This window comes from Lagopus muta, chromosome 5 (genome assembly GCF_023343835.1).
Source record: "Lagopus muta isolate bLagMut1 chromosome 5, bLagMut1 primary, whole genome shotgun sequence".
NCBI lineage: Eukaryota > Metazoa > Chordata > Aves > Galliformes > Phasianidae > Lagopus > Lagopus muta.
Window position 1 is genome coordinate 1847279 of NC_064437.1, and position 26493 is coordinate 1873771.

Genomic DNA, 26493 nt, shown 5'->3' on the forward strand with positions numbered 1-26493 from the left:
TACAAATGCACTTATCTTTCAAACACTTGGTAGCAAGACATGATGAAAAGAAAGGTAAAAATCAGAGCATACACTTCTCTGATGTACTGATGAGCAACGCTGAGATGAGAAGTACCTGAATTACTTCCATATTTGAAAACAAATGCTATAAATTAGCTGCTGAAGTTTGTAAATGTTGCCCTGGAGATGCAGGAAAACATACATCCCACCTATCACTCATCTTCCAGCCGCAGGGTTTTACCATCACTGTGCACCTCCCATGGCAGAGGTTTCCATCCTCGTGGTTAGTGTAAGTTCAAGTTTTTAAGGGACCGTAGCAATACCCAACCTGGCCATACATTTATCACCCCCATCTCCTGTGATATTCAACCATGTGATATTCAAGCCATGTCTGAGCAGGCTGAGCTTCCAGCACTGCCAATGGTGTCATTGAGGAATACAGGAGAATGTGCCAGCAAGGTCACTATGCAAGAAGCTGCAAAGCCAAGGAAAGAGGAAAGAAGAGAATGAAAACGGCTGTCAGGATGATGAGAAACACCTGAGATTTTTCTTTATTTACTGATTTTAAAGATAGCATTGCTTTCTTCCTCTACTTTTGAGCTGCTGTCGATGTTGACGACGGCAGAGGAGACTCAGAACAGCACTATCCCAGCTACAAGGCATGGAACGAAAATCTGGAATTGACTCCCATCAAATTCAAGTCTTCCAACCTAAAAACACAGAGAAGCCCTGCAGGGGGTTGCTACAAGCCTAGAGGCACAGTGCTGGGATCCTGCACAGCCACACAGTCTTGCAATTTATGGTCAACATTGCACAACACCGCCAGGGCGGGAGGAACGGAGCAGACAGCAGAACTTGGGAACAGACTTCCATGCTAAGAATGGAAGTTTAATGGGAAGGAATCAACTTAAAGAAACACAAAACAGCCATAGGAATGGGTAATGGTGGACCTGATGTCATTGACAGTTGGGCTGTACCTATTAAGATCCAAAAGGCACACATTGTTAGCATAAAGACAACGGCTGAGGCGACTACTATTTTTCAGTGCTTCTGTAAATATTCTTACAAGCTGCTTTTTCACAAAACGGTTACAAGCCATACGTAAATGCTTATGCTGCTCCTGGTAAATGAACGCGATTAAAACAATTTCTGCTTCATAGGAACCCCAAGGTTGAAAAAGACCCCCAGCATCACCCAGCCCAACCACCCACCTACCACAGCATTTCCCACTGAACCTCGGTGCCACATCCACACCTTCCTTCAAGACCCCCAAGGACAGTGATTCCCCAACTCCCTGGGCAGCCCCTTCCATCGCCAAAAGAGAAGAGAATCATTTGACCCCTCTGTAAATCTCAACACCTGATTAACTTTGTCTAAATAAAATTATTTTTGAGCCTCTGGAGATAAAATCTGCTCATCTGCTCTAAGTAAACCCTGCTGTGATTCCCTCCAGAAGTTACCACTGACACAAACTCCCTGATCTAAGCCCTCGTTCTGATGGTGTGTACAGTGTCATCTTCACAAAGATGAATCAAGAACTGCTGGGCAGTCATTTGCAACTGGAAAAATCTCAATGACTCATATTTAATTTTTTGAGGATGCTTCAGTGCACATAAAAAACACTGACCAGTCAAAAGAGTTCTCAATTTGTAACGTTTACTATCAGCTTCTCCTTCAAATTGCTTATTTTCAGTAAATGCAAGCTGGCATTTGTTACAGCACGTTTTAGCCAAATTCAAAAATAGCCACATCAGTGAGAACCTGTCTCTGCATTAGAAAAAAAGCAGTATTTTACTGAAAGCTGCAAGTCTAAACACTTGTAAAACATTTGACAATTTGTACACGTGCCTTTCTCCCTCCCCAAGAGAGTTAACAGAACCAACTGGCAATCTGGAAGCTGAATTACAGATGTAAGGTTGTATAGAGACGGCCTCCGACTCAGCAACCCAAATACATCCCCTTTCTTTTGCTTTTCTGTCTGCTTATCTGTCCGCTGCATGTATGTCTGAACGCACAGAAATGAAACTGTAATCCACTTCTGGGTCACGATTAGCAAGTTCAGCCACCGAGGAGAAATAAAGGCATTAATGGTGCTCTGAGTATTGACAGAACTGAACCAGATTAACGTTGCCCACAGAATGAGTATTCCTGGATGTCAAACAGTTACTGCTGCCCTGCTGTCAGTATTTGGCAGCCAGAAAGTTACAGAAAGCATCATTTATTGGACAAGCTGATCTTCTTGAGGGAAAAAAAAAACCAAAAAACAGTTGTTCATGTTAATTCAGCATTTTTTCATTTATTTGCATCCAATTTCCACCTATTCACAGCCACAAGCCATTATTCATATGAAAGCCACCTGAAAAGCTGATGTCTTGCTGCAAACTCCTTCTCTATTCAACTACAGCAGTGAGGACATGGAGGTGTTGTTGTTCAAAGGCAGGTCCAAAGCCTCTACAATCCAAGTCTACAACACATTTGCATGACAAAATATAACAATTACAAGGAGGGTTATTTTTTTCTTAATTAGATCAGCAATAGGGAGAATGAAGGAAGGAGTAATTTCCAGATGGTGCCCTGTGTTATTGCTTTATTTTATTACTGCCTCTGCAGCGCTTGGGAAGGCTTGCTGGCTTGATTCTGAAGTGATACCAGTCTTAAGGCCCTTTTGTCCAAACCCAAAGTAACAGTGTGCTTTCTCCCTGCCCTTCCCAACTCTTGGCCATGCAGTACTCCAAAATCCTCCTTGCTTGGTCCCCCAGATGCTATCAGAGTTCCTTCTGGTTTAGCTCTGCTGGTGCAAAATGCAGCCTACAGCAAAGCAGTGATAAAGTGACTGTAACATGAAAGATCCACTGCATCTTTATTATTTGCAAGGAGAAGCGGCCATTTTTAATCTAATTGTATTCAGAGGTAAATCCAGATGTAATCCCCCTACTCCAGGCTGTAATTTTATAAGAGGAATTTCAGTACCAGTCTCACAGAGATTCATATGAAAACAAAAAGCAAACAAACCATCGAATACACAGAAGAAACTCGGGACAGGAATGCCAGAATGAGTTTTTTCCAAGTGTTTCTTGTTCTGAACACCTGAAGGACATAAGATGATCAGTTTCTCCAGCACGTGCCACTGAATTCTCAACTACCAAAGTCAGCACTACTTCAGGGGTTTGGCAAGTCTGGTCCAGGCACCAAGGCAGAACAGGAAAGCGTACAGTGGGGAACAAACGCTCAAAGTAACAACAAAACCCAACCCTGCAAGATCCAACAGCCAACGAGGTCTCCGAGGCTCTGCTCACATCACAAGTCCCCTTGTGAGCACAGGGCAGGACTATGCCAAGCATCTGCCAAAGGCAAACTGAGCATGGAAAGCAACAGATAGCACAAAGACTTTACAGTTTGGGGAACGATGCATAAGCCAAACAGTGCTGTGAAGAGCTCTGCATGCCCCCTGTGCAAAGTAGGGCACCCCTGGGATGCACAGATGCTGTTCAGCACTGAAGGTTTTTTCCACCCTTGTATTATGACACATCCTCCGACAGCCTGGCTAGCACCAAATTGCTGCTATCAGCCTTAAGGGTCCCTGCACATCTCTTTGGGTATTAAACACTAATAGGCAAACCCTCCAATTTCTGCTGCATGAATGCAAGCTGCTGAATAACAGCTCTCCATCTAGTTTATTACTGGACACATGGTACCTTCACGTGCCCAGATCTGCTCAGTGCTCACCCCTGAGGTTCAACCCCAACAGCTGAACCAGGGCAAGCAGCCACTGCCTCTCCACGTACCTCTCATACCAAAGCAAACAAGAACAAGCCTCCAAAGGGTGAATTCTTGGAGACTGGAATACAATCCTCACCAGCCTTTTCACCTGGAAGTTTTACAGACAATTATTCTGGACCTCAAAGGGCGCAGCTCCATGCAGACAGACATGAGCAAACCACACCAGCCCTGTGCTTCTGCAGGGCACAGTCACCCTCAGCTATCCCAGAATTACCACCCTGCATGATGCAAGCAGGACAACTGCTGGAAACAGTCATTGCCAGCGTGTGGAAGAGGCACAGCTGATGCAACACAAAGCCAGTCAAGCGCTTTTAGAGTCTGATGCTCATTTACTTGTTGCTTTGCACTTCGTTGGAAGCATACAAGATACTTGAAATGGAAATACATCCCACTTGCAAGCCCCTAGAAGCATTTGCACCACTGTGTAAAGCAGTACTGGTGAAAAGGAGACCTGGATTCCTATTTTTTTGTTTGTTTGTTTGTTTGTTGCCTATTCCCTGATCTGCTTTACAGCCTACTGAGCAGTTTCAGACAGGCAGGTCCAAAAAACAGTTCTTGTTATGCGTGTCCCAAAGAGAAATGTTTGAAAGAGATGCAGAAAGATTCCCTCTTTCCTGCTTGTTAACTCCTTCCCAGAACAGTACACATGAAAATAAATGCATTTTGACAGGGCTCCAACAACAGTATCTGTTTGAAAAACCTGTTTTTCTTACCATCAAGTTTCAAAATGATAATAAAATTGCTTCTTCTGGGATACATTGCTAACACTTTTCGTTTTCAGGCTGTTTTTATTCACTCTCAAGTGAAACTAGCTTTGTTGCAGGAAAGGGGCAGGGAGAGTGACCACAGAACGGTCACAGCACATCTGCAGATTGACTGCGTTTTATTTCAGCCTCTCACATTGCACATGTAATGGGATGACACGGGCAGAAGAATGGATTTTACAGTTTCTAAGTGCACCAAAACTTCTGCTGCAAGCACTGTGACTGGGAAATGCCACTCTCAGCACTGCAGGAACAAAGCCATCCTCCGTGCTGCACTCATAAATAAACATCCTTCAGTTTCAAGCTTGGGCACAAGTGTCCATTTCTCAAAATCCTCACCAAACACTGCCCACAGATCTGAGACAAAACACAACCCTGACAGCTCTGTCAGCGAAGGGAGCTGCTGGAAGCCCCCCAGGCCCATTGCAGCCATTAGCTTGCTCCAGCCCACCTGCACTCCCACCGTGTCAGATCGCAGCAAGCTCCTCCTGTATTCATTTTACATTCTCCTCTCTTGCAGACAGGCAGGCAGCTAACGAGCAGTCCCGGAGGCTCTGTCTGAAGAGAAAAACTGGCATATATTCAGGCAGCACGACCACAGCTGTTGCCTAATAAAATCTTCACAGGAGAAGGCAGAGGAGCTGCCCAGCGCTAGCAAGAAAGCTGGTTTTGGAGGCCTGCACTGACATTAAAGCAGCAGTTTCAGACAGCAATCCTCACCATTTCAGAGGTTATGAAAGCAAGGCAGAGAAGCCAAAGGCTCTACTTCAACAGAGCTGTGCCAAGTTCCCCCCAGACCCACCTCCTCTCCCAGTTAGCCATTGCAGCAGATTGTTAGGCTCACCAACTCTTCAAGGCTTTGTGAAAGAGCAGCAACTGGTTGGATGAGATAGCTTTCATTGCTGAGATCCTAATCTCCTGCATTCAAATAAGGCTCACTTTGATACCCGTGAGATAAAAGCAGACTGTTTCCCTTCGTTTCAAGTGTGTCAACCTAGATGGCGTAATCTGCATGAAAATATTTCAGAAGGACAAAACAATGCGTGGAAATAGCTGGAAACATTTACAGGACCGGCAAGGGCCAAGACAGGTCCTCAAAACACTCCTTCAACAATTTTACCTTCCAGGTATTCAAAACTTCATGGGAAAATAAGGGTAACCCCCGCAGAGCAGCAAGAAATGGATTAGATAAGGCAACTGGCTTCTCCACATGGACAGGAAAACACCTCCTGAAGAAGAAAGCCATGAAAGCACTCGTGAAAACCCAGGCTAGTGCTGGTCTGGAGTTGAGGGATTTAAACCTCACCTCTCACTTTGTTATCTGGATAGGGCAATTTCACAGAGTTTGAAAAACAAAAATGCCTACAATGGCTACTATTGAAGGGAGAGAAAACAGCATTACACATAAAGATGCTCCGGCAGAAGCAAACACTGCCTCACACCTTGCTTTCGTTCACTGCTTGTGAGGATTCCTTCCACCTCATCCCTCGAGCCAAGAATAGATGCTGGGCACCAATTAGTAACAGGAAGGTTATTGTCCATGCTGGGATGACATCTGTTAGCACTCTGATCAAATCCCAGCTATCACCACCATATTTCTATGTTCCGAGAAGATCCTTGTCCACATGCTGGTTCCCTGTGACATGTCTGATGTGCTGCAGCAGAGGAGGAGAAGGGAAATCTGCACTGCAGTGAGAGCAGGACACAGCCAGGCACACAGCTTCACAGGTAGGAACATTGTCAGCAAGGGGAAGAGGGGAGAACAGAGCACACCACCATTTCCTTGGAATCTGCTTCAACACAAAACAAAATAGAGCCCTACAGCACATTTTGCAAGAAGCAAGAGACACTCTGATTGTCACCTCACAAATCCATCATCTAGCAGCACCATTGGTTCAGGTTAGAATTCAAAATATGAGCTCCTCTCCTCCCCAGAGAAAAGTCACATTTATGCTTTCAACATTTCTCAGTTTTTCCTTTCGCTACAGCACTGTTATATATTACCTTGTCCTTGCAGAGATCTATCTGGGATTGTATATCTGCACTGAAACACAGCTGTTCCACTTCTTTCCTGCTTTATTTTTTTCCCCACATAAAGAACCTGCCTCTATCAGCCTCCCAATTAGCTGCTCGCTATCAAAAGGCTGCTTTGGCCTTTCATCTTCTTGAAAACTGGATTCAAGTGACAGGGAGTCATGGAAACTGTGTCTGGGGTCATTTCCTGTTTCAGTATTTAGTCACCAAAAATAAAATAACAATAATAGTAGGCTTTTTCTCATGCAAAATACTGAACATTTGTTATCCCATTCTGCAAAGCATGCAGTAGCTGTAAAAATACATATTCTTTGTGAGAAATAAGCACCCGACAAACCAGGAACCTGATTTTTAGTTCAGTATTCAACCAACTGTCCCTTAAACTGAAGTAAATGAAAACCAAAGCCTTCACTTAAAGTCCTCCCCACTTTCCACTGTGCTCAATATGCAAAGGCATTAATGAAAAATGAGAAGTTTCAGAACCTGTGTGCTCATTATTTTTCACAGTACAACCTCAGCAAACAGTGGGACTCTTCAATATTCCACTAAGCAATGAGGACAGGGGTGTATTGGATAACTGTATGGAGGCTTGCTATCACCCTGTAAGTTCTGTGAGTCACAGAATGGCCTGGGTTAAAAAGGCTCACAATGCTCATCCAGTTCCAACCCTCTGCTGTGTGCAGGGTCACCAACCAGCAGACCAGGCTGCCCAGAGCCACATCCAGCCTGGCCTTGAATGCCTCCTTATCCTGAGAGATACCCTTTATGTTACCCAGGAACACGGAGAGAGCCCAGTTCACTGCACCCACACCTCTGGATTTACATTCATTTTGGCTATGTATGCCCCTCCTGCAACATTTTTTGGTTTAATGCCTTCAAGCTTCCTTGCATTACCTCAGTGCATCCCAGACTTCTGCCAGCCATGTCATAACTACTCTGTGCCTTGGAACAACTGCAGACCCTTGGCTCAAGCCAGACACTGACCTAATTCTGCCCTTTCGTGATGATTTTTTGGGACTGCTCAGAATCTGTCACCCTATTGTGAGTTCACATGGAAGACATGGATGAAAACTCACTAAGACATCATGGCAGCCACAAGAAGTGAACATAGATGCACTGATGTATCAGCAGACACACAGAGGCTGGATGAGACCAGAGAGGGGTTAGTGAACTCCAGGAATGTGACAGGCAGGGCTGACTTTAAAAGAAGAGAAAAATGATATGAAGTTGGACCAATGCTGATGTGTGAAAAGTTACTCTAGTTCATGAATGAAAGTGGAAAGTTAATACTGTGCCCACTAGGTTCTTGCTCTCATGAAGACATTTGCAAGGTCAAACTGAAGGGACCTGTGAGCTCACAACCTCATTTTTTTGTGAAAGAAAACCATTCCCTTGCCAAGAATCAGTGGTACGCCATGGATATGAAAAATACCAAAATCCAGCTGATGGATTAAATAGAAGATGAAAGACAACATTGGGTCTCAACTAAAAAAAATACAATCAAATGCTGTTCTGGTGAAAAGGCCACTACAGATGAAACTTGGAATTCTTGGACTTAAAAAAGAAAAAAGGGACTACCTGGACTGGGAAAAGTTGTCTCAGTTTCCTTGGGCTGGGAAGCTGCTGTTGACTCAGACCCACTTTTACTGGCAGGAGAGCAGCGAGCTCATTGCAAATGCAAAGCCCCAGCTGGGGGTAGGAAGGACTGAAAGTGTGAAATGCTCGGCTCATGAGTGCCAATACCAATCACCTCTGCATTGCCGAGCCGGGGTTCCTCCCCCTTCCCTCTCGCTCCCCATTATTCTCCATTCAAGCTGAAAGTGAGAAGGTCTTTTCCTCTGCCATTCTGTGTCAGCCAGACTTGGGAAGCTCTGCAGGAATTGCTGAGAGATCCAAAAATGCACAAAAGCCTCCTTCCACAAAGCGCCCTTTCATCCAGGCAGTGTGTCTATTAAATACGTCCTGTTAATGTGCATACATTTTTATAAAGAGATTATAAAGTGAAGACTCAGTCACTAACTCAGCTGCACAATAAGATTTTTAAGTTTATTACCAGGAAATTGGGGTTTTAAATGAGTAGCTGGGAACGCTTCGTAACTCCTCTGTAGTATTACTCAAATAGGGCTGGTAGCTGCAAGCGACAGCCAGAGCTGTACTTGGTGAGCTTTAATGCTTTCATTTCTTTATTTGGTGACACATGGACACCTCCAGCCACGATCCCACTGCATTCAGTGCCATTTAGATAGGAAATGAGCCAGATGAGTCAGGTCCCAAGGCCTTACCTGCACAAAACGCGATGCTCTGAGGACAGCAGCACCCTCTGCCTCCTTGGGGTTACAGGTGTGTCACACAAAACCCCAACTCACATCACTCAAACTGAGGGAGCACTGAGATCTCCCAGGCTAAAAGTCACCTATGTAGACCCTGCCTCCCACCTGAAATGCTTTACCAACTTCTCACTGACCTGTACCACCAGGCACAGCGGAAAAGACTGCAGTTGTTGGGGTCTCCTGCCCTGCTCCAGTCACTTCTCATCATCCCAAGACCCCTCTGGGTTTCCACTTGCAGCTGCCAGTGCCCCATCCTGGAGAGGCACAGCCAAAATACCTGGCCCAGCCCAGCCTGCCATGCAGGACTGGCTTTGTGGAAGATCCACAGCATCATCTCACTGCCACCGGGAAGCTGCAAAAGAAGTCTGATGCGGTCGCTGCTCTCCCTGGCTGTTCCAGATGAACTGGTGAGATGCCACTTGTTCCTCAGTGTTTGCGCCTGTTCTCACCAAAACCAGAGCAGTTAACAGCTATTTGATCTACCTTCTCCATTATATTTCCCTTCCTATCTTTTTCTCCCCTTCCTTTGCTCACAGGGGCTCAGACTCTCCCAGGAATCTGAATCACTCAGTCAGGTAGAATCACATTCCTGCCAGCCCTGGGAAAATGCAAACTCTTTTTTTTTTTTGGTCAGCCAAAAGAGGAAAAGGAAAGAACACATCTTTTTTATTTCCTGCATCAAAGCAACGCCACAAGTTGACAGTTTCCACCAGCGTGGCTATGGCTCCCTTCCAGCTTCACATGCCAGCCTTTGCTGATCTGCAGCCAGCCACACCACCAGCCCGCAGACTTACTATAACAAGATTTTAATATTTGTAATATATTTTGGGACATGCAGGCAATCAGACTGGCTCTAACCTTAATTTCAGAGCAGGACTCCCAAACAGACTGTGAACACAGCTGTTTTTAAAACCAAACATCATCTCCTTGCAGCAGCAGCAAAAAAATGTAGTCCTATTCCTCATTATAGACACAGGGATGGAGTGGAGTGCTGTGAAATCGCTGCCTTTTGTCACACAGACAGCGCAGTGCAGACCTTTGGGTCTGTAGATTTGCAGCCCCAGGCATCAGTCCAGCTCCCTGTCAGCCCTGCAGGGAAACCTCCCATCAGGTGCACACCACCAGGGATCCATTTCAGCCACGTTTTCCCTGGTCCTGCTAGAGCAGCTCTGTCCATCCACGCACCTGCTGGAAGGCAGCAGACATCCAGCCCTGCTGCACCTTCAGTGCTAACAAGCACAGTGCTGTGGGAACACAACTCATCACCTACACTTCCATACTGGTCAAAGTTTGTCTCCTGAGGCCATGGACTCACAAGAACTCATATTTTTGGTATCAAAACTACCAAAACATGGATTAATAAGAATCAGCCAAGAGCCTGAATGAGCCCCAGCTACACACCACGCACTACTAAGCCCAGCTGCTCCCATGTAACTCAGGCTGGATGTGGCTCTGGGCAGCCTGGTCTGCTGGTTGGTGACCCTGCACACAGCAGGGGGTTGGAACCAGATGAGCATTGTGCTCCTTTGCAACCCAGGCCATTCTGTGATTCTATGATAACTCGGCTCAGAGGTGGCATCAGCTCCTATTACATTTTCAAAGAAACCCAAAACAATGCAGCTCCTCCGCTAGAATCTGTAATGGCTGTATTATCTCATCCTAGTTGGTTATTCTTTTCACTCATAGCATGCATTTTCAAGTTGCAATAAATCATTCAGATGACACATTTGAAGCAAAGAACAATGCAGCAGGCTGCACCTCTCGAACACACACTCCCACTGCATGCATTTGTTTCTTGCAGGCTCTGCCTCTGCATCTTCCCTTCTCCTCTCAAAACAGCTCTGCACCTCTGCTCCTTGCAAAGAAATCCTCCTTTTCCAACACTGAAAGCTGTGCTAATTGATGTTGCTTCTCCTTCACTTTTGGAGGCTGATATTTTACTCTTGGACATGTGAGAAAGAAGCATTTGAAAGTCTGAGGTTGCAATGGCCAGACTCCTGTTAACAATTCACCAATCACATAAATACGAGAAGGGGGGCAAAATAACATTTATGTGACAACGTGGTGAAAAAGCATTTTACAATTCATTTGGTTTGATCTCTTACCAAAGAGAAATCAGTAACTGGTGGCTCACATTAAGCTAGCTACCTGCTACTACATTGCATTTTAACAGAACTACAGCATGGCATCAGTAGGTCAGCATCTAAAATATTAAAAGCTGAGTAAAACTGTTGCAATTAGAGCCTACTGGGGCAGTTGAGTTTAACTCAGGATGGAAGGCAGGCTTCCCAAACCCCTCAGTTTCACCCTTGCAAACTGGACATTGGTGAAGCTGATCTAAAGCTAAAATAACTTGATGTTTGCAGGAGGAAGATGAAAACTGCAATGTATTTAGAAACTTTTCCCAAACGTGTCGTATTTACTTACTTTAAATCACAGCCCCACACAAAACACAGGCCGCTGTGTGTCCAGGAATAACGCCTGCTAATTTTAATCTCACAGACCAAAGACTTTGAAATTCACTGTTTAAAAACAGATGCCTGACCAACCAGCCTTCCTCCTGCCAAGGGTGTCTGAATACCTACACCGCAGCTGTAGCAGGTTTAAACTCAGTACCCTTTCATTGTTGAAACTGCTGAAAGTGTTACCCCTAAAATAAGCACCCTCCATGTATTATCTTCCATGTACGTTTCACACAATACAAAGATTCTGTCTCCAAAGTGTTGGCACAGCCTCTGCTGAGCATACAGTCCATGATGCTGTGCCTGAGGGCCTGGAGCACACACCAGGGCTGCCATCAATGATGCACTGAAGTGGCCTTTTCTCCTTTGCTTTACATGCCTCACCACAAAGACAGCTGCTGCTTTTTCCTCCAAACAGCATTTAGGTTTCCAAAATCAAAAGCCAGACACCCCCTAAGACTTTGGCACTAGGGAAACAAAAAGAAGGGAAGATAACCTACAAGGCCTGAATGCCAGACAGCTTGGGCTCCAAGCCCCAGCTCAGGAGCCCAGGGGCCACCCACGGCTATGGGCACCTCCAGGGATGGGCACCCATGGCTCTGGGCAGCAGTGCGAGGCCTCATCACCCTCTGAATAAACTATTCTCTCCTTACATTTCAGCTCAATCTCCCCTCTTTTAGCTGAAAACTATTCCACGCATCCAATCACTACCTACCTGTGTAAGAAGTTGGTAAAGTGCTAGCTCACTGACAAGGAACAAAAGGAAAAGCAAACAAAGGAGCCAAAAGCCACCTTCTTCTGTACCAGCTGGTGAGATTTCTGCTCATGTGGTTAAAGCCAAGATGCTCCACTAACTCACCCTTTGTTTCAGTACCAACACTACATCCACACAACAGGAAAGCCTGCTGTAAGACCTCCTGCTCCAAGCCCACGTGTTTTGGGTTCCCATCTTTTCCAACAAACAAAAGGCAAAGCAGATCTCAGAAGCCTCTAAATGCTAGAAAATAACTTTAAAATGCCACCATCTAACAAAACTTTTCAATGCAGTAATTTACCTACGCTTTCCTTGGCAGCTTCCCACAATCACAGCACCTGAAGGATCAGGACTCTGAAGGGCAACCCCAGGCTCGCTCTGGGAAGCCAGCTCTCACCCCATACAGCTGTGTGGGGAATCCATCCCTGCTCCCCTCTGCTCCAGCATCACAAACACGTCCCTTGGCTGTGCTCAGTGTTACCTCTGAGGGGAAAGCACAGCCCAAGAGGAAATATTTCTAATAGCTCCTTCGCGGAAAGCAAGGGAACCAAGAGCTGAACTGGAGATGGGGAGGTGATGAAAGCACCCGGCCCTTTTGGTGTGGTTCCATCACATTCTGTCAGGATGCTCAACACCCTCGGGTCTGATATGGGATGAAGGCTCAGAGACAACTTTCCCAAAAATTAAAAAATAATAAAATCTAAGAATTACAACACATTCTTGGTCTAGAATGCACAAAACTGGCACAGAAACCCTTCAGTAACCCTACCAGAGCAAATGCACAGCCACCTCCCCTCGAGGAGTCCCACCTTTACAGGAACTGCCAGATGTGTCTCTTTCAGAGCCTTTTTCCCCTAGCCCTATTCCCACCTGTAACGACCCTTAGCATAGCCAAAAATCATAGAATCATAGAATCACCAATGTTGGAAAAGACCTAAAAGATCACCCAGTCCAACCGTTCACCCATTACCAACAGCTCCCACTAAACCATGTCCCTCAACACAACATCCAGCCTTTCCTTGAACACCCCCAGGGTCAGTGACTCCACCACCTCCCTGGGCATCCATTGCAGTGCCTGACCACCCTTTCTGAAAAGTAATACTTCCTCATGTCCAGCCTGAATCTCCCCTGCCGTAGCTTGAAGCCATGCCTGTTGCATCGCAGCAGTATGTGCAGAAGAGGGCCAAAATGGACCAGGTGCTCACCAGACAGCCCAACACAACTGCCCAGAGTCACATCACAGCTTTTCTCAGCAGCGTGGGGTGGCTTTTCTCCCTGCCAGCAGAGAGGCCACAGCCTCGAACCACACAGTCAAAGCTGAGCAGAACAGTGCATTCAAAGGGAAATGACAGCAGTGAAAAGTTGGTTTTATCAGCTGCTTCTGGCTGAGAAGCTGGCAAAAGGAGATGTAATAGTTTGTTTTAACTAACGATTGGAAATGTGCAAATAGACTTTTGCAAAATCGCTTGGGAGTCTCTACAGAGACCTTACCCACAGCTGATAAAAGCGGTGCCGGTAAAACCTTTTATGGCATCAGGAATGGCTGTTATTGATTTGTGACACCATTGTTTCAAAATCAGCTCAGATTTCCTTTAAAAATCCACAGGCAGAACAGCACCTTACAGAAACGTGGAGCAGATTGGAATTCACATAACACAGGATTCCAGCCATGCCTCGGCACATTCTCTAGTTTGTGCTACAAGTCACATCTCATAACAGCCACTGGATAAATATCAATATTATTAAATTCAGTTTTCCATGGGAAAGAGAGCACCCTTACAGAGTCCATTAACACCACACGTTACGTGACAAGAAAAAGCTACAGGGAAGCACTGACAGCAGAACACTGCTTTTTATGATGCTCTGTAGTTCATAATCTCACAGTTTTATTCTGTATTAATCCTACTGAACAAGAAGGGGTAGAATAGCAACTAGCTAGAACTGCTGGAATCTCTGACATGCAGACACAAAACCGACACATCAAGTAAGTTACTTAAATGTGTAACTTCTATTAGCCATGTTTAGAAAAAAAGAAAAACCCAGAAGTGATCATTCTCCTACCCAACCACACACAACCCCATCACCACCAGGATGTTCTCCCAGCTGTTATGAGCTCCCAAATGCAGCAGGCTGCCAGCCCACCAGCCTGCTGTCACAGCCACAGCAGCTCCAGCTATGGTGTGGCAAAGGAAATAGGGAATGGAGGACACCCCCTTCAGCTGGGCACTTCCACACCAATGTGCAGAACTGATAAGGTTCTGATTTCTTTTTCTTTTTGGCCAATCTCTTCACTGATAATTGATGAAAATACTAAGTGTTGGAGATCCTGCTGCACTACAACCATCAGGCACCGACCTCTCCTCTGCTGAATGAAGCAAAGAAAGAAGCTGGCTAACACACACTGAATTGACCTCCCTGCCATCTTAACACACGTTATCAGCCCTGGCACGGCTGCGAGAGCCCCAGTGCTTCGTGGCTTACCTGGATGCCTTCATGCCAATGAGAGCCCTGTCCCCACGCAGGCTCCCTCAGCAGGGAACAGCTCATTATCTACCAGCCCACCTTGCCATGCTGCATCCAGCACCTTTTATCTGCACAGGACAGCTGCGTTCCCCCTGTTTGAAGCAAAATGTCAGTCTGCAAAGCACAAAAGCAAATGCAGCACAGCTTACACCACTGACGATGCCTCAGCGCTTTGAAGGAGCGGCTCAAAGCCGAATTAAACATTCCGATTGCATCTCCTGTGTGCGACTGCTCTCCTGCCCTTCCACTTGCACCTCTCCCTGCCTTCCTGAGATGTTTCATGCTGGAAAAAAGGAATCCGAGTGGAACAGGATGAAAAACTGCTGCAGTCTTGAGCTTTCACAGTGTCTGTCAGAGCTGGATTTGGACCAGGACATCATCAAGTCAGATAGATGAGATGCTCCACTGGTTTCTGCTCTGTACTTATTACTAAACTGAGCACCACTGCCAAATGGAAAAAAATAATTCTATTCAAACATTAGTCAGCCTTCCTTAGTTTTTTTTTTTCCCGTTGTGTTTCAATTCCACAATCTTGAAACAACCTGAAAATAAGAAGAACAAAAGGGAAGCAGTTTTCTGTGCAAAACGTCCTTGACAGAAGGGTAGAAGCATGCAAAATTCCTATTTCAGAGTAGAGAACTGCAGTTCTGGTACTTGAGCTGGTCTGCAGTGCAGCTTGAAATGGGATTTCTCTCTTTCAGGCTGTAAATCCACTGTTGCTAACCAGAAGAGCATCCCACTAGAAATATATATGTATATTACACATACATATATTTGTATTCTGCCAGTGTTCATTTCCAAAGTGATTATATGGGCAAACAGCTCTTGTGGCTGTAACTCCTTGCCATCACCCAGAAATCCCTACACGTTTTCCAGAGGAAGGAGGCACGTCAGCCTCCCCCTGAGCCCCAGGACATCTCTGCAGCATGGTGGTGTTCCGTGCCATCTGCTCGTCTTGCAAAACACATGGCTGGACAAGTTAGCAGCAAAATAAACACAGCATGTCTGCCAGCCAACCTGGAGAAGCATGTGCTGCCCTGCTTGTTGCTTTTACGCACTGCTATGGCATCTGAGCAAGTATTAACATTAAAAGAAAAATAACAAAATCCACAACGAGGAAGCAAGGGGAAAAAGTGGGCATCAAACTGCTCTTCTCACATCCAAAATACATTTCCTCCAACCAACGCACAGTGAGGAAGAGCCCCGCTTCCTTCATGAGGTGCTGAGGATGAAGGTGGCAGAGCTGTCTTCAAAATTTCAAAGGCCCTCTGGGCTTATAACTTTTGTTACTATCTGGCTAGAAACATCAGTGTGTAGCTGGAAAGTTATAGAAGCACTTAACAGTGCTTTTCATCTTCAAAGCATTGCCTAATCCTTTCAACTCTCCCCGAAAGCACCGCATCCCCGCTTTGTGGGTGGAGATGTTACCCTGCCCTGCGCAACCCAAAAAGCGCAACTCAACAGTTCTCACCTTGCCCTGCGCCCATCAGAGGCTTCAGCCATACCAGAAACAAACCAAACGCTCACAAAATATTTTACTTGTTCTCTTTCTGCCTTCACCTCACAAGGAAAAGAACTTTGGTTGTGCGAGTCTCCTCTGTAATTTCAAACGTGTTGGAGAATTCAGGCAGAGGTTGGCCAGGTAACGGAGCTGAGGGAAATTCCACCGTTAGATGAGGTCACAACAACCATCAATTTTGCTATAATTTCAGTATAAAGGGCCCTTTAATTGTTAATTACTGCTGAGTGATGTCTCCGTCCAGGAGAACCTACTACAGCCTGCTACCTGAGCTCCTGCTTCCCAGGCTCCAGCTCTCAGTGAGCCAGGACACGAGGCTATTTCACACCAAGCCTAGTGAATAACAAAAGGCAGTTCTGCTGCTCAGGCTCCAGCAGAGATGTGACTGCAAATCATTTTCCAAGGGTGAAGTCTGCCACCAAACTAAAATACCCCTGATAAGCACAGGGCTGCTGTCACCTTGCACAGTTCTGCATCCCACTGCTGCTTCCAGCCCTGCTTCTCTGCATGTGTTCTCTTCACAGGGCAAACAAGCGTACGTGAGCTCACCACAAAGAAAAGAACTCTCTTCCCTTGGATTTCACCTCTTGAGTGCAGGACTACTGCAGTTATAACAATAATGCTGCAGCTTAAAATGGCAGATTTCTTCTGCATTGCTGTCGCTTCATTTACCCACGTGCCCAGTAAAGGTTTCCTCTCCCGCACTCCAGGAATAAAAGTGGTGCAGCTGCTTCTGGTTAATTAGGGTGCGATGCTGATGAACTTTGGGGAGAAACTCAAGCAGATCACCCTGATCAAACACAGAAAGGTGGGCATACATGCACACGCACCACTCGCACCACAACACGTGATGTTCAGCTACAGCACTGCCATCAACCTCAATTTTTGCAGAACCATCAGAGCAGGAACAATTAATTGGTGCAATATAGGAAGTCAGACTATAGATGGATTCCAACTTAAGTGCTCACAGCAATTAAGTGCTGTGCTGTGAATTCCAGCACACAGCAGGAAGCAGTGGCACACGGGTGCTGTCTCTGGGTACATACCTTGTGTGCAGCACACTCAGCCGACGATGCATCCCACAAGCTGTCCCCCATCTTACACTATTCTAGCTGCTCCATGCAGCACCACGAAAGGAATAAGTTTATATATGAACTTGGAGTACTTGCAGGTATGAGAAAAGAAAGCACTACTTAAAAGCAGGAGTCAGATACAGCATCAAACTACACACTCATGCACGTGTCTATAAATAGAGAGCTGTGATGTGAGTGCCAAAAACAACGGTCAGAGCGATGCTGGCATCAGGAATCTCCCATCCCCATTCCTCCTGTAGCTTCAGCCTGTGTTACAGTGCAGATGAACACACACCTCACTTCTCCCAACTATGGAAAGCAATGCAATTAGCTTAAAGACACTCAGCTCGTCTTACTGCTGTGCTAACTGTGTGAAATACTGGCAGAAGAAGAACATGTTGCAGGAAGTAGATGCTGCACAGATGAGATGGATCTTGTTTGCAGACTGATGGCTGCTCCAGCAGAAACCCAACGTATTGTTTGTCCCCCAATTCCAAACCCATTACACCCCGCTCCTCTGCACAGGCATTTAAGGCTCAGACATTTGGGGGTTCTCCTCCTACCTCTTCCACTCACTCCTCTAATATCTGCTCTGGAAGCTCCACCTCATGTTCCTTCATGGAAGCTCTGTCTCCAGTTTTCTCTGTTTCCAGAGCATATGACTCAAGCACACCCAAACCAGCCCCTCACCTTCCCTCTATGTAAGCAATCACTTCCACCTGCTCCATCCCTCATTGGATGCCTCCTCCCCACCTCTAACCCAGACCCACCCGTGCTCAGAACTCTCTCCTACAGTTCCGCCCCATTTCAGTGAAGGTGACACCACCTCCTGCCCACCACCAGAACATAAGATAGGAGCTGAGCTGAGCAGGACCGGAGCACGAAAGCAGTGTGCAAGAGGAGCATTCGGTCCTGGTGCTTCCTCCTCTGCAATTCACAAAACTAAACAGAGCTCCAGATGACAAGTGTTAACCCACAGACACCTGCCTCCCTCCTCTCAAAGCCATCTACACTCATTCCATCTCCTAATTCTGATGGTTCCAACATCCACCCGCTCATCATAGCCGCTGGCATCCCCCACCTCTGTACTCTCACCAGTCCCTCCTGATTTTGGACCTACCTCCACATCGCCTCAAAACCAGGGCAATGCCCATAGGTTTATAGCCAACTAAAGCACAAAAGTGCTCTCAATTTCCCCAAAATCCCCCTCTTATCCCTCAGCACCTGCTTGCACCAGGCGATGGTCCCACAGCACCACGCTCTCCATAGCTCTGCACAGGCAGAGAGTGGTAACTGCACCAGTCTGGGCAGGTTTGGGCAACTTCAACCCTAAAATCAAGCACGAACCACAAGCTGCAGTGACACATGTCATAACATTTTTTTGTTCTACTGTAGGAGGTCAGCAAAGCAGCTTCAAAAATCAGGGGCGGTTCATTTTCATTGGGTTTTAATCTTAAACAGCTGTAATAATGTTACAGGGGAGAGGAAAGCACAGGCTGAGCATTAGTTTGATGGGAGTTAAGGCAGCCAAAATATTAAGCATATAAAAATAGAGCTCAGTATGAAAAGGGTTTTCAGAGTTTAACTACCGGTCTCACCGCATTCAATTACTTTGGGGCTTTAAAAATCCAACTGATGGTAAACACGGTGCTTTCACATTACGTGCATCCCTGTGCACTGGCACCCAGATGGCTGCAACCAGCACCATCCCCAGGAGGAAGGTTCACTGGAGTATTGCAGGGAGGTAACCTTGTGCCTGTCTGCAAAGCTGCCTCGAATAAGACAACAGCGAACCACAGAATCGTTTGAGATGGAAGGGAGCTTTAAAGGCCATCTGGTCCCACTCTCTGCAATGAACAGGGACACCTACAGCTCCATCAGGTGCTCAGAGCCCCGTCCAGCCAACATGTGTCAGCCACGACCCTGATCAAGTTCGGGGGGTTGTGATTTTCTTTGTTCAGTTGGTTGGGTTTGTTTTGTTTTCTGAATGCACCCGAAGCAGATTCAGCGATACAATTACCCTGACTTAATCCGCACTGAGCAGAGACCCCACCGGCACGTTATAACGGAGAAACACACACATATGCACACACGGCGCGGGGAAAAGTGACTTTCCTGCACCCGGCATAGCAATAATCCACCTTGCGAGCGGAATCATTCGCATTCGCGTCTTCTCAGCATCGAGGACACGAGGCAGCACGGCGCTGCCCGGACAGCGCGACACGCCGCTGCCTCGAGGTGACAGAACGGAGCCGGCTCGGAGGAGATCAAAGGCCATTTGGGCAGAGACCCCCGCTGCTCATCGCCCTTTCGGCTCGGAGCTTTTAAAGCCGCATTTGCCAGCGACGGTTCCTTTTCCAGAGCCCCCCTCCGTCCCCACCTGCGAGCGGGGCTCGGGGCGGGATGGCCGGGGGGGGGAAAGGGAGGCTGAGCTCTTTGTGCCGCGCGGGCACCGGGATGGCGGCACACAGCGCCGGGCCGGCACAAAGGGAGGGAAAGTTTGCAAAGAAGAGAAGAACCGGGGGGGGGGGGGGGGGGGGTTAGGGAAAGGGGGGGGTGAGGAGGAAGGGGGGGGGGGAAGGAAAAAAGAAAGGAAGGGCAAAACCCGGAGAGAGGAGGCAGGGCGATCCAGGCGGGCGGGAGCGGGGAGAGGCGGCCGGGCCGTACCTGCATGGTGACGACCCCCAGCTCCTCGGTGGCGAGCTTCCTCATCTGCGTGGCCAGAACTTGCGCTTCCTCCAGGATGGAGAACTCCGCCTCGGCGGCGCCCAGCCCGCACAGCGCTGCCAGGCACAGGAGGCCCAGCGCTCCCCGGCCCCGCGGGCGGCGGCCCCGAGCGGCGGCCTCCAGCCTCCCTCCGCCCCGCGCCATGCTGCCGCCGCGGGAGAGCCGAGGGCGCCGCTTCCCCCGCTCAGCTCAGCTCCGCTCCGCGACGCCGCTCCCGCCCCGGCTGGGGCTCGGCTAGGGCCGCGGGGCGGCCGCCATGCGGGGGACGGCGGCTCCGAGAGCGCTGCGCCCCGCGCCCGGCTGCGGGGACTGAGAGCGGCGGCGGAGAGACGCAAAGTGCGGAGCGGAGGAGGAGCGGGAGCGGCGGGGCCGGGAGCGGAGCCGCGGCAGGGAGAGGCGAGGCGAAGGAGGCGTCTGGAGTCGCGCGCTGCGGGCGGGGGCAGCGCGGGGCCGGACCCCTCCTCCCGTCCCGTCCCGTTCCGTCCCGTCCCCTCCCCTCCCCGCGGCCGCCGCCCCCCGCTGCCGCCCGCTCGAGGAGCCCGCGGAGCGGAACGGAATCGGAGCGAGCTGGGCACGGCACGAGCCGGGACAGCGAGCGCGGCTCCGCGCGGCGCTGCGAGACGGACATCTGCACGCGCGTTTGTATTGACTTCTGATTTTCCTTTTTTTAAATCAGAGTTTTCCCCTCCGAAGACCCGCCTCCTCCCCTCCGGCACCCTGAGGCCGAGCGCCAGCCCTGCGGGCCTCACCTCGCCTCGTGTCAAAGCCTCGAGGGTCTGCGCAGTTTTAAACACATCTGACCTGCAGCGATGAGATGCTCCGAGACCCGCTGCGGACGTGAATCTTTTGGTGGCAGCGTGCTGGTGTCCTGGAGCAGAGCATCCCATGAGTTAACGACCCATCCGGAACCCGGCTGGGTGGCCTTACATCTCCGTGCCTCGTGCGACCCTCGTGGCGGCCAGATATGCACACAGTCTGTGCCTAGGGTACAAAACACCATTGGTACAGCTTCCGTGTTGTTTCACACGATAGAAAATGTCTATAAATGGAGTTCTGGCCACTTTTCGTGGTCGGTTTCCTGACGTTTCCCACGCACTGGCAGTTGAGCACAGCAATGCCCAGGGCCTGGTTCCCTGCCACCAGACTTACATGTATTAATAGATTCATAGAACCATTAAGGTTCCTCGAAGGGGGAACCTCGAAGATCCTTCAGCCCACCCCCTGTGTCCACTGCCCATATCCCTCAGTGCCACATCCCCATGGCCCTGGAACCCCCGTAGTGATGGTGACCCCACCACCCTCTGGGCAGCCTGTGTCGGTGTACACCTGCTCTTTGGAGAAGAAATTTCTCCTAAGAACCAGTATGCTCCTCCCCAGACACAGCGTGAGGCCATCACCTCTCGCCCTACTGCTGTTAGCTGGGAGCAGAGGTCAACTCCCACCTCACCCCAACCTCCTTTGTGGAGGAGTTGTAGGGGGCAATGAGGTCTCCCCTGAGCCTTCTCTGCTCCAGACTGAACAGTCCCCATTCCCTCAGGCACTCCCCACAGGACTTGTGCTCCAAGCCTTTGTGCTTGGGTCGAATAAATAGAATATACAAATGCCTTATCTATTCATCCCTGGCTTTTGCTCTTTTAGATGACTTACAACTCTGAAATAAGATATTTTTTCACTTACCCTGTGCAGTACTTCTGGTTTAGGACTGAACCAAATGACACGTCTCCAAGCTGCTGTGTCTTTTATTTCCATTGGCCACCTGCACGACAAGGCATTTTCTTTCCATCATGCTGAGGCTCTTGGACTTCTGTTGGAATATTTTCCCTGGGCCCAAAAGAGAAAGAAGCTGAAGGGAGCCAAATTTGCTCTTAACACCAGTCATTTTCATATTACATTTTATGATTTTTTTTTTATTAGATTCACTAGTGGAGGACACAAAGGCTTTGCATTATAAAAGCCAAGTGGTTTTCAAACATCTTGGCTACATTACCCGCATTTTTAAAATTTCACTTCTGACCCCAGCTGCATGTTTGAAAAGAAAAATCTCTTTCTGTAAACTTTGTCATATAAAAAATTATCCCATCAAGGCAACAGCTGGAACCACTGAATCGTCATCCATCGAAGGCACCCAAACTCAAACTCCCAATCATGAAATCACTACAAATAGTCTTTCTCCTTTTCATTTCTAGTTAACAAATGAACCTCAGGAAATGAATGAGGCAGCTGTCCACTTCTGCTTCCACAGTGCCAGCATCCTGCTGATGGCAAGGTAACTGATGGAACAGGATTATGGCCTTTATACACAGCCCAATGATGCACCTGGCAGCCCCGGAGGCAAAGCTGGCTGCTGGCACTGCAACCTCGCAGTGCTGCCTCCCACCTCCTCCTGGAACCATTGCTGCCACCTCGAGATCAGCTTCTACACATCTGGAGTTTTAAGGAAAAATAGGAAATGACTCCCTCCAAAATACCACAGGGGGAAAAAAAAAAACAACGAATGTGATATCTAAAAAATGCTTTGCTATTCAAATGGTGTGATAGTTGGAGTCACGGAACATCAGCCAAGAGCTGCCCACACAAACAGCCCGAGGCTGAGCACTCTCAAACCAGGCTGCTCTTTAAGTGTCTGGATGGTGATGCAGTTGTGTATTAAATCCTTCTCCTGTTCCTTTGGGATAAGCCTTGAGGAAGAGAGACAAGGCCCTGTAGGTGTGGTTGTGTCACGGTGCACCCAAAAGAGGAGGAAAAGATGGTGAGATGCAAATGCCAGGGGAAGAGATCAAATCTCTCCTGCGCTACCAGCATTTGGGCATAAATAATTCAGCCGTTCAGATTTGCAAAAATGAGGCCATGCTAGAAATATGTCCTTTTCCTAAACAGCAAGGGAAAAATTGAATCTGAAATTTAAGTGCCAGGGAATGAGAAGAAGAGGAACTTATGCTGAGAGTAAGAGTCCTTCTGACACAGCGTAAGCAGACAGGACACTGTGTGCTAACGTGGGGAACAGAACTGGGTGATGCCTCTGCAGGAGCTCGTACACATGGCAGCACCAAAGGAAAGATGCTTCTGTAGCACGTGATGCAAAATGTACTGAGCCAAGGTCAATTCACTGCATATATCCCTCTGTTGTGATCATGACTTTCTTGATGTACCTTCTGAAGTTCCTTTAGTGATGCTAAATTTGTGTTTTCAAAACTGTAAGCTAACTACATACCCAGGTACAGACCCACATGAATACCAAATTCGCTGTGGGAAAAAAGCAGCATCCTCAGCTTGCTGTACTTGCTTCACTTTGTGGCAAGTCTCTGTGCTGTCTGAGCAAATCAGGAGCTTTGTGAGTTGGAAAGGCATGGTCTGATCTTTGGAAAATCTCCTTGAAAGTGGCATTTCTTGATGATACTGATCTTCACACCTGCGAGCAATACAACCATGTTCCAAAAGTGGTGAAGCAGGCAGAAGGCTTGTCTGGCAGCCTCATGCATCCTACTGGATCCTCTGCAGCCTTCTGCTGGTTGCTCAGCCTGCAAGCTGTGCTCCGTGAGTCCCTTAAAGGCAGCAGGGTACTCCCAAGGAACTGGGAAACACTTTGTGGCTCTCCTTTCCAATCTCAAAGCAAAGACTTAAAGTTTTTCATGTATTATACACTGGAATCAACTGTCCCTTGAACATCCTCCATTAATTTCTGACAGGGAGAGCATTTGTATAGCTGTCTTTTTACCCATAGCCCTTACACACGTTCATATTCACATCTACCTGGCAGGACCAATAAGGCTGTAAAATCCAAGTTCTATCCCAGTGCAGCTTCTGCCCACCTAATCCATCACTCCCCTATGGATTACAACCAGTGAAGAAAATGGAAAAAATGCCTGCAGTCCTCCCCCGTCTGTAAGTGTGCCTGTGAGAGCGTTCTTTCCATAACACCATCATCACCAGATAATATTTTTAATGAAAGCCATCACGTTATGTAGTTTCGGAGTGTGTGGTGTGGGATTTCAAAGTGAGCATTGTGCCCAGCTGTAGAGCTGGGGATGGGATAAGCCTCATATGAGCAGCACAGTCAGGTCACCACAATTTGAGTGTGGTCTTCTGTCAGGTCAGCTGCTTTTCTACTAATTCTAACCAAGAGTTGATGTAAGGAAGAAAATCCGTGCCACAAGAGGAAGACAACAGGGTGGAGGGATGGGGCAGAATGGGAGCTGGAGGCCAATGGATGGGAATGAGGTCTGCTATTCCTGCTGGCTCTAGAGAGAGAAAATGGGCACCATCCAGATGGGCATCTTCTTAGTCTGCACTGGGAAAAGTGGGCACAAGGGCAGTTCAGCACATCTTGTTTCTCCTAGCAGAATATCACCCAGACAAAACCACTGCAGGAGTGTGATGTTACAACAGGCATTCAGAACAGAGGAAAGATAACAGACATAATTTATCTCAATGTAAAGAGAGCGATGACCTGACAGTGCAGCAAAGCTGCAGTCTGGGGTTAACAGAACCCAGCCTGACTCTGACTGAGCACCTCCCCTTACTCTAGCAGCCCATATGTATGTGCAAATATTCATGTATGTGCATATATACATACGCTGTCCGTATACAACACATGCAAACAGATCTTTCAGCAGCATGGCACCCAGTTCAGGAGGGAGCTCTATTAAGGAATGATTCATCAGATGGCAACTCTGACAAATGGTGAATGGGAGTCAGGCTGCTTTTGAAATACTCTTAGTATCAGTGGTTCTCTCCTGAATCATGACCATGTGAATTATTAAGCATTTCTCATGCTCATGGATGAAAGGATGTGCCCATGCTGTCGAATAGAGGATGCAAATTTCTAACTCACATTTCTTGACCACTTCATTCTGCTGTGGTTCTTCTCATTCGGATGAATTTTTATCTACACACATATAATGGAAAGATCAAACATGATTAGGAAGACCCTATTTGTGAAATTATTGCTAAAATCAGAATATCATGCTACTTGCACTATTTTGTCCTTGCTTGAAATAATATGAAAAAAATATTTCTGAAAAAAAAAAAACATTTCTGAAAAAAGTAATAGATTTTTTTTTTTTTTAATTAAAAGTAAAATAAAGGGGAAAAAAATCTAAAATGCCAAGTGAGTGTCACATTTGCTGTTATTTGGCAGGTTGTGCCTGAAGGCAGAACTCCATCAGTTCATGACTGTAGGGCCCACCAGCCCAGCCAGTGCCACTGTCATCACACAGACTGTGTGGCACTGGGGACAAGGATGTGTCCAGCTGCTCTGCAATCCTGCTGGTCACTGCTTGGGTTGCACTGAGTCCCACATCAAGGACAGTTGTTAAGATCCTTGGAGCTGCCAGGCCCCTGCAAAGACTCAGGGAATATATGCAAGCCATAGTTTTTCAGAGACTTGTAAGAGGGCTAAATCAGGCTGGGTTTTCAAAGGTCAGATGGCATGCTGCTGACCAGCGTGGCATAACTTAAACCAAGACTTCTCAAAGAAACAAGTTTGTTTATATTTTTCTATTATTTCACTTGCAGAAATGGCTGAACCTTCAGCATGAATACCTTGGACCCTACAGCAGAAAATAGCTAGGAGCTTTCCAACACAAACAGAAAAAAACTCCGAAAACTTGGATCTTATCACTGAGAAATGGCAGGCAGCCTTGGAACAGGCACTGCTACTGGCAATATTTGTGATAATTCCGATACTGTAATCTCTTTATCTTCCTTCTGCATCTCTTCTTTTATCTTCGTGTTGATGTCATGGAACTCGGCACCAAATTGTTTATTCTTCTTTTCTTTTTCCTTTGGCTCCATTCTCAAAATTGAAATCAGTTCATTTTTAGTATCTGAAAAAGGCAAAAGGCAGTGGTGTATTCTCCACAAGCTGCTGAACTCCCAGTGACAAGGAGCAGCTCTCTTCTCTTCTTGCCTGGAGGACCTTGCCATGAGATTGAGCACAAACACAGCAGTGATGACTGCGCTGTCACAGGGAGATGATGTGGATGGAACCACTTGTGGTGCTGACAGGGGGAACGTGAGAGGTGCCCACCTCTCTGCCATCCCTTGAGAAACAGAATACACCTCAGCTGCCACTGTAGTGGGAATTCCTTGAGATTCCTGAGCTGAATCCCCCTCGATGCGCTGAGCGCACACTTTATACACAGTGTTGCACTGCTGTTAATGTCAATGTCACCCAGGGCCCAGCCATGCACGAGGCAAAGCTTGTAGGGTGAGGTAACAATTTCTGCTCCACACCCCGATAGGTTTGATGCAGCGCTTTGTAAACACAGGCTGACAAAACTCTTGTTTCCAGGAATGCATTCTCTAACTGAGCAGAGGCCCAAGCATGCTGCTGGGAGCAGGGCAGTGTGCTGTGCTACTCTCACCAAAGGGTCGGCACCAATGCTCCCGTGAAGTTAAACCTCAACTCCAGCACCTGAACAGAAATTGAGAAGGCTACAAACAAGAAAATGTGAGCTCCAAAAGGTGCCAGCTGTCTTTCTGGTCTAGGGATGCAGGCGGTTTGCCATCTGGGGTTGTGTGCTCAG

General features: G+C 47.5%; 1 protein-coding gene across 1 annotated transcript in view; it reads right to left on the bottom strand.

Moving 5' to 3' along the window:
* CACHD1 (cache domain containing 1) overlaps positions 1-20361 on the bottom strand; it is a 106197-nt gene extending 85836 nt beyond the window's left edge. Inside the window, exon 1 of the mRNA XM_048945501.1 lies at positions 19907-20361. Coding sequence (XP_048801458.1) covers positions 19907-20110 — 204 coding nt within the window. The 5' untranslated portion in view covers positions 20111-20361. The remainder of the gene's footprint in view (positions 1-19906) is intronic.
* Between the last annotated feature and the right edge of the window lie 6132 nt (positions 20362-26493).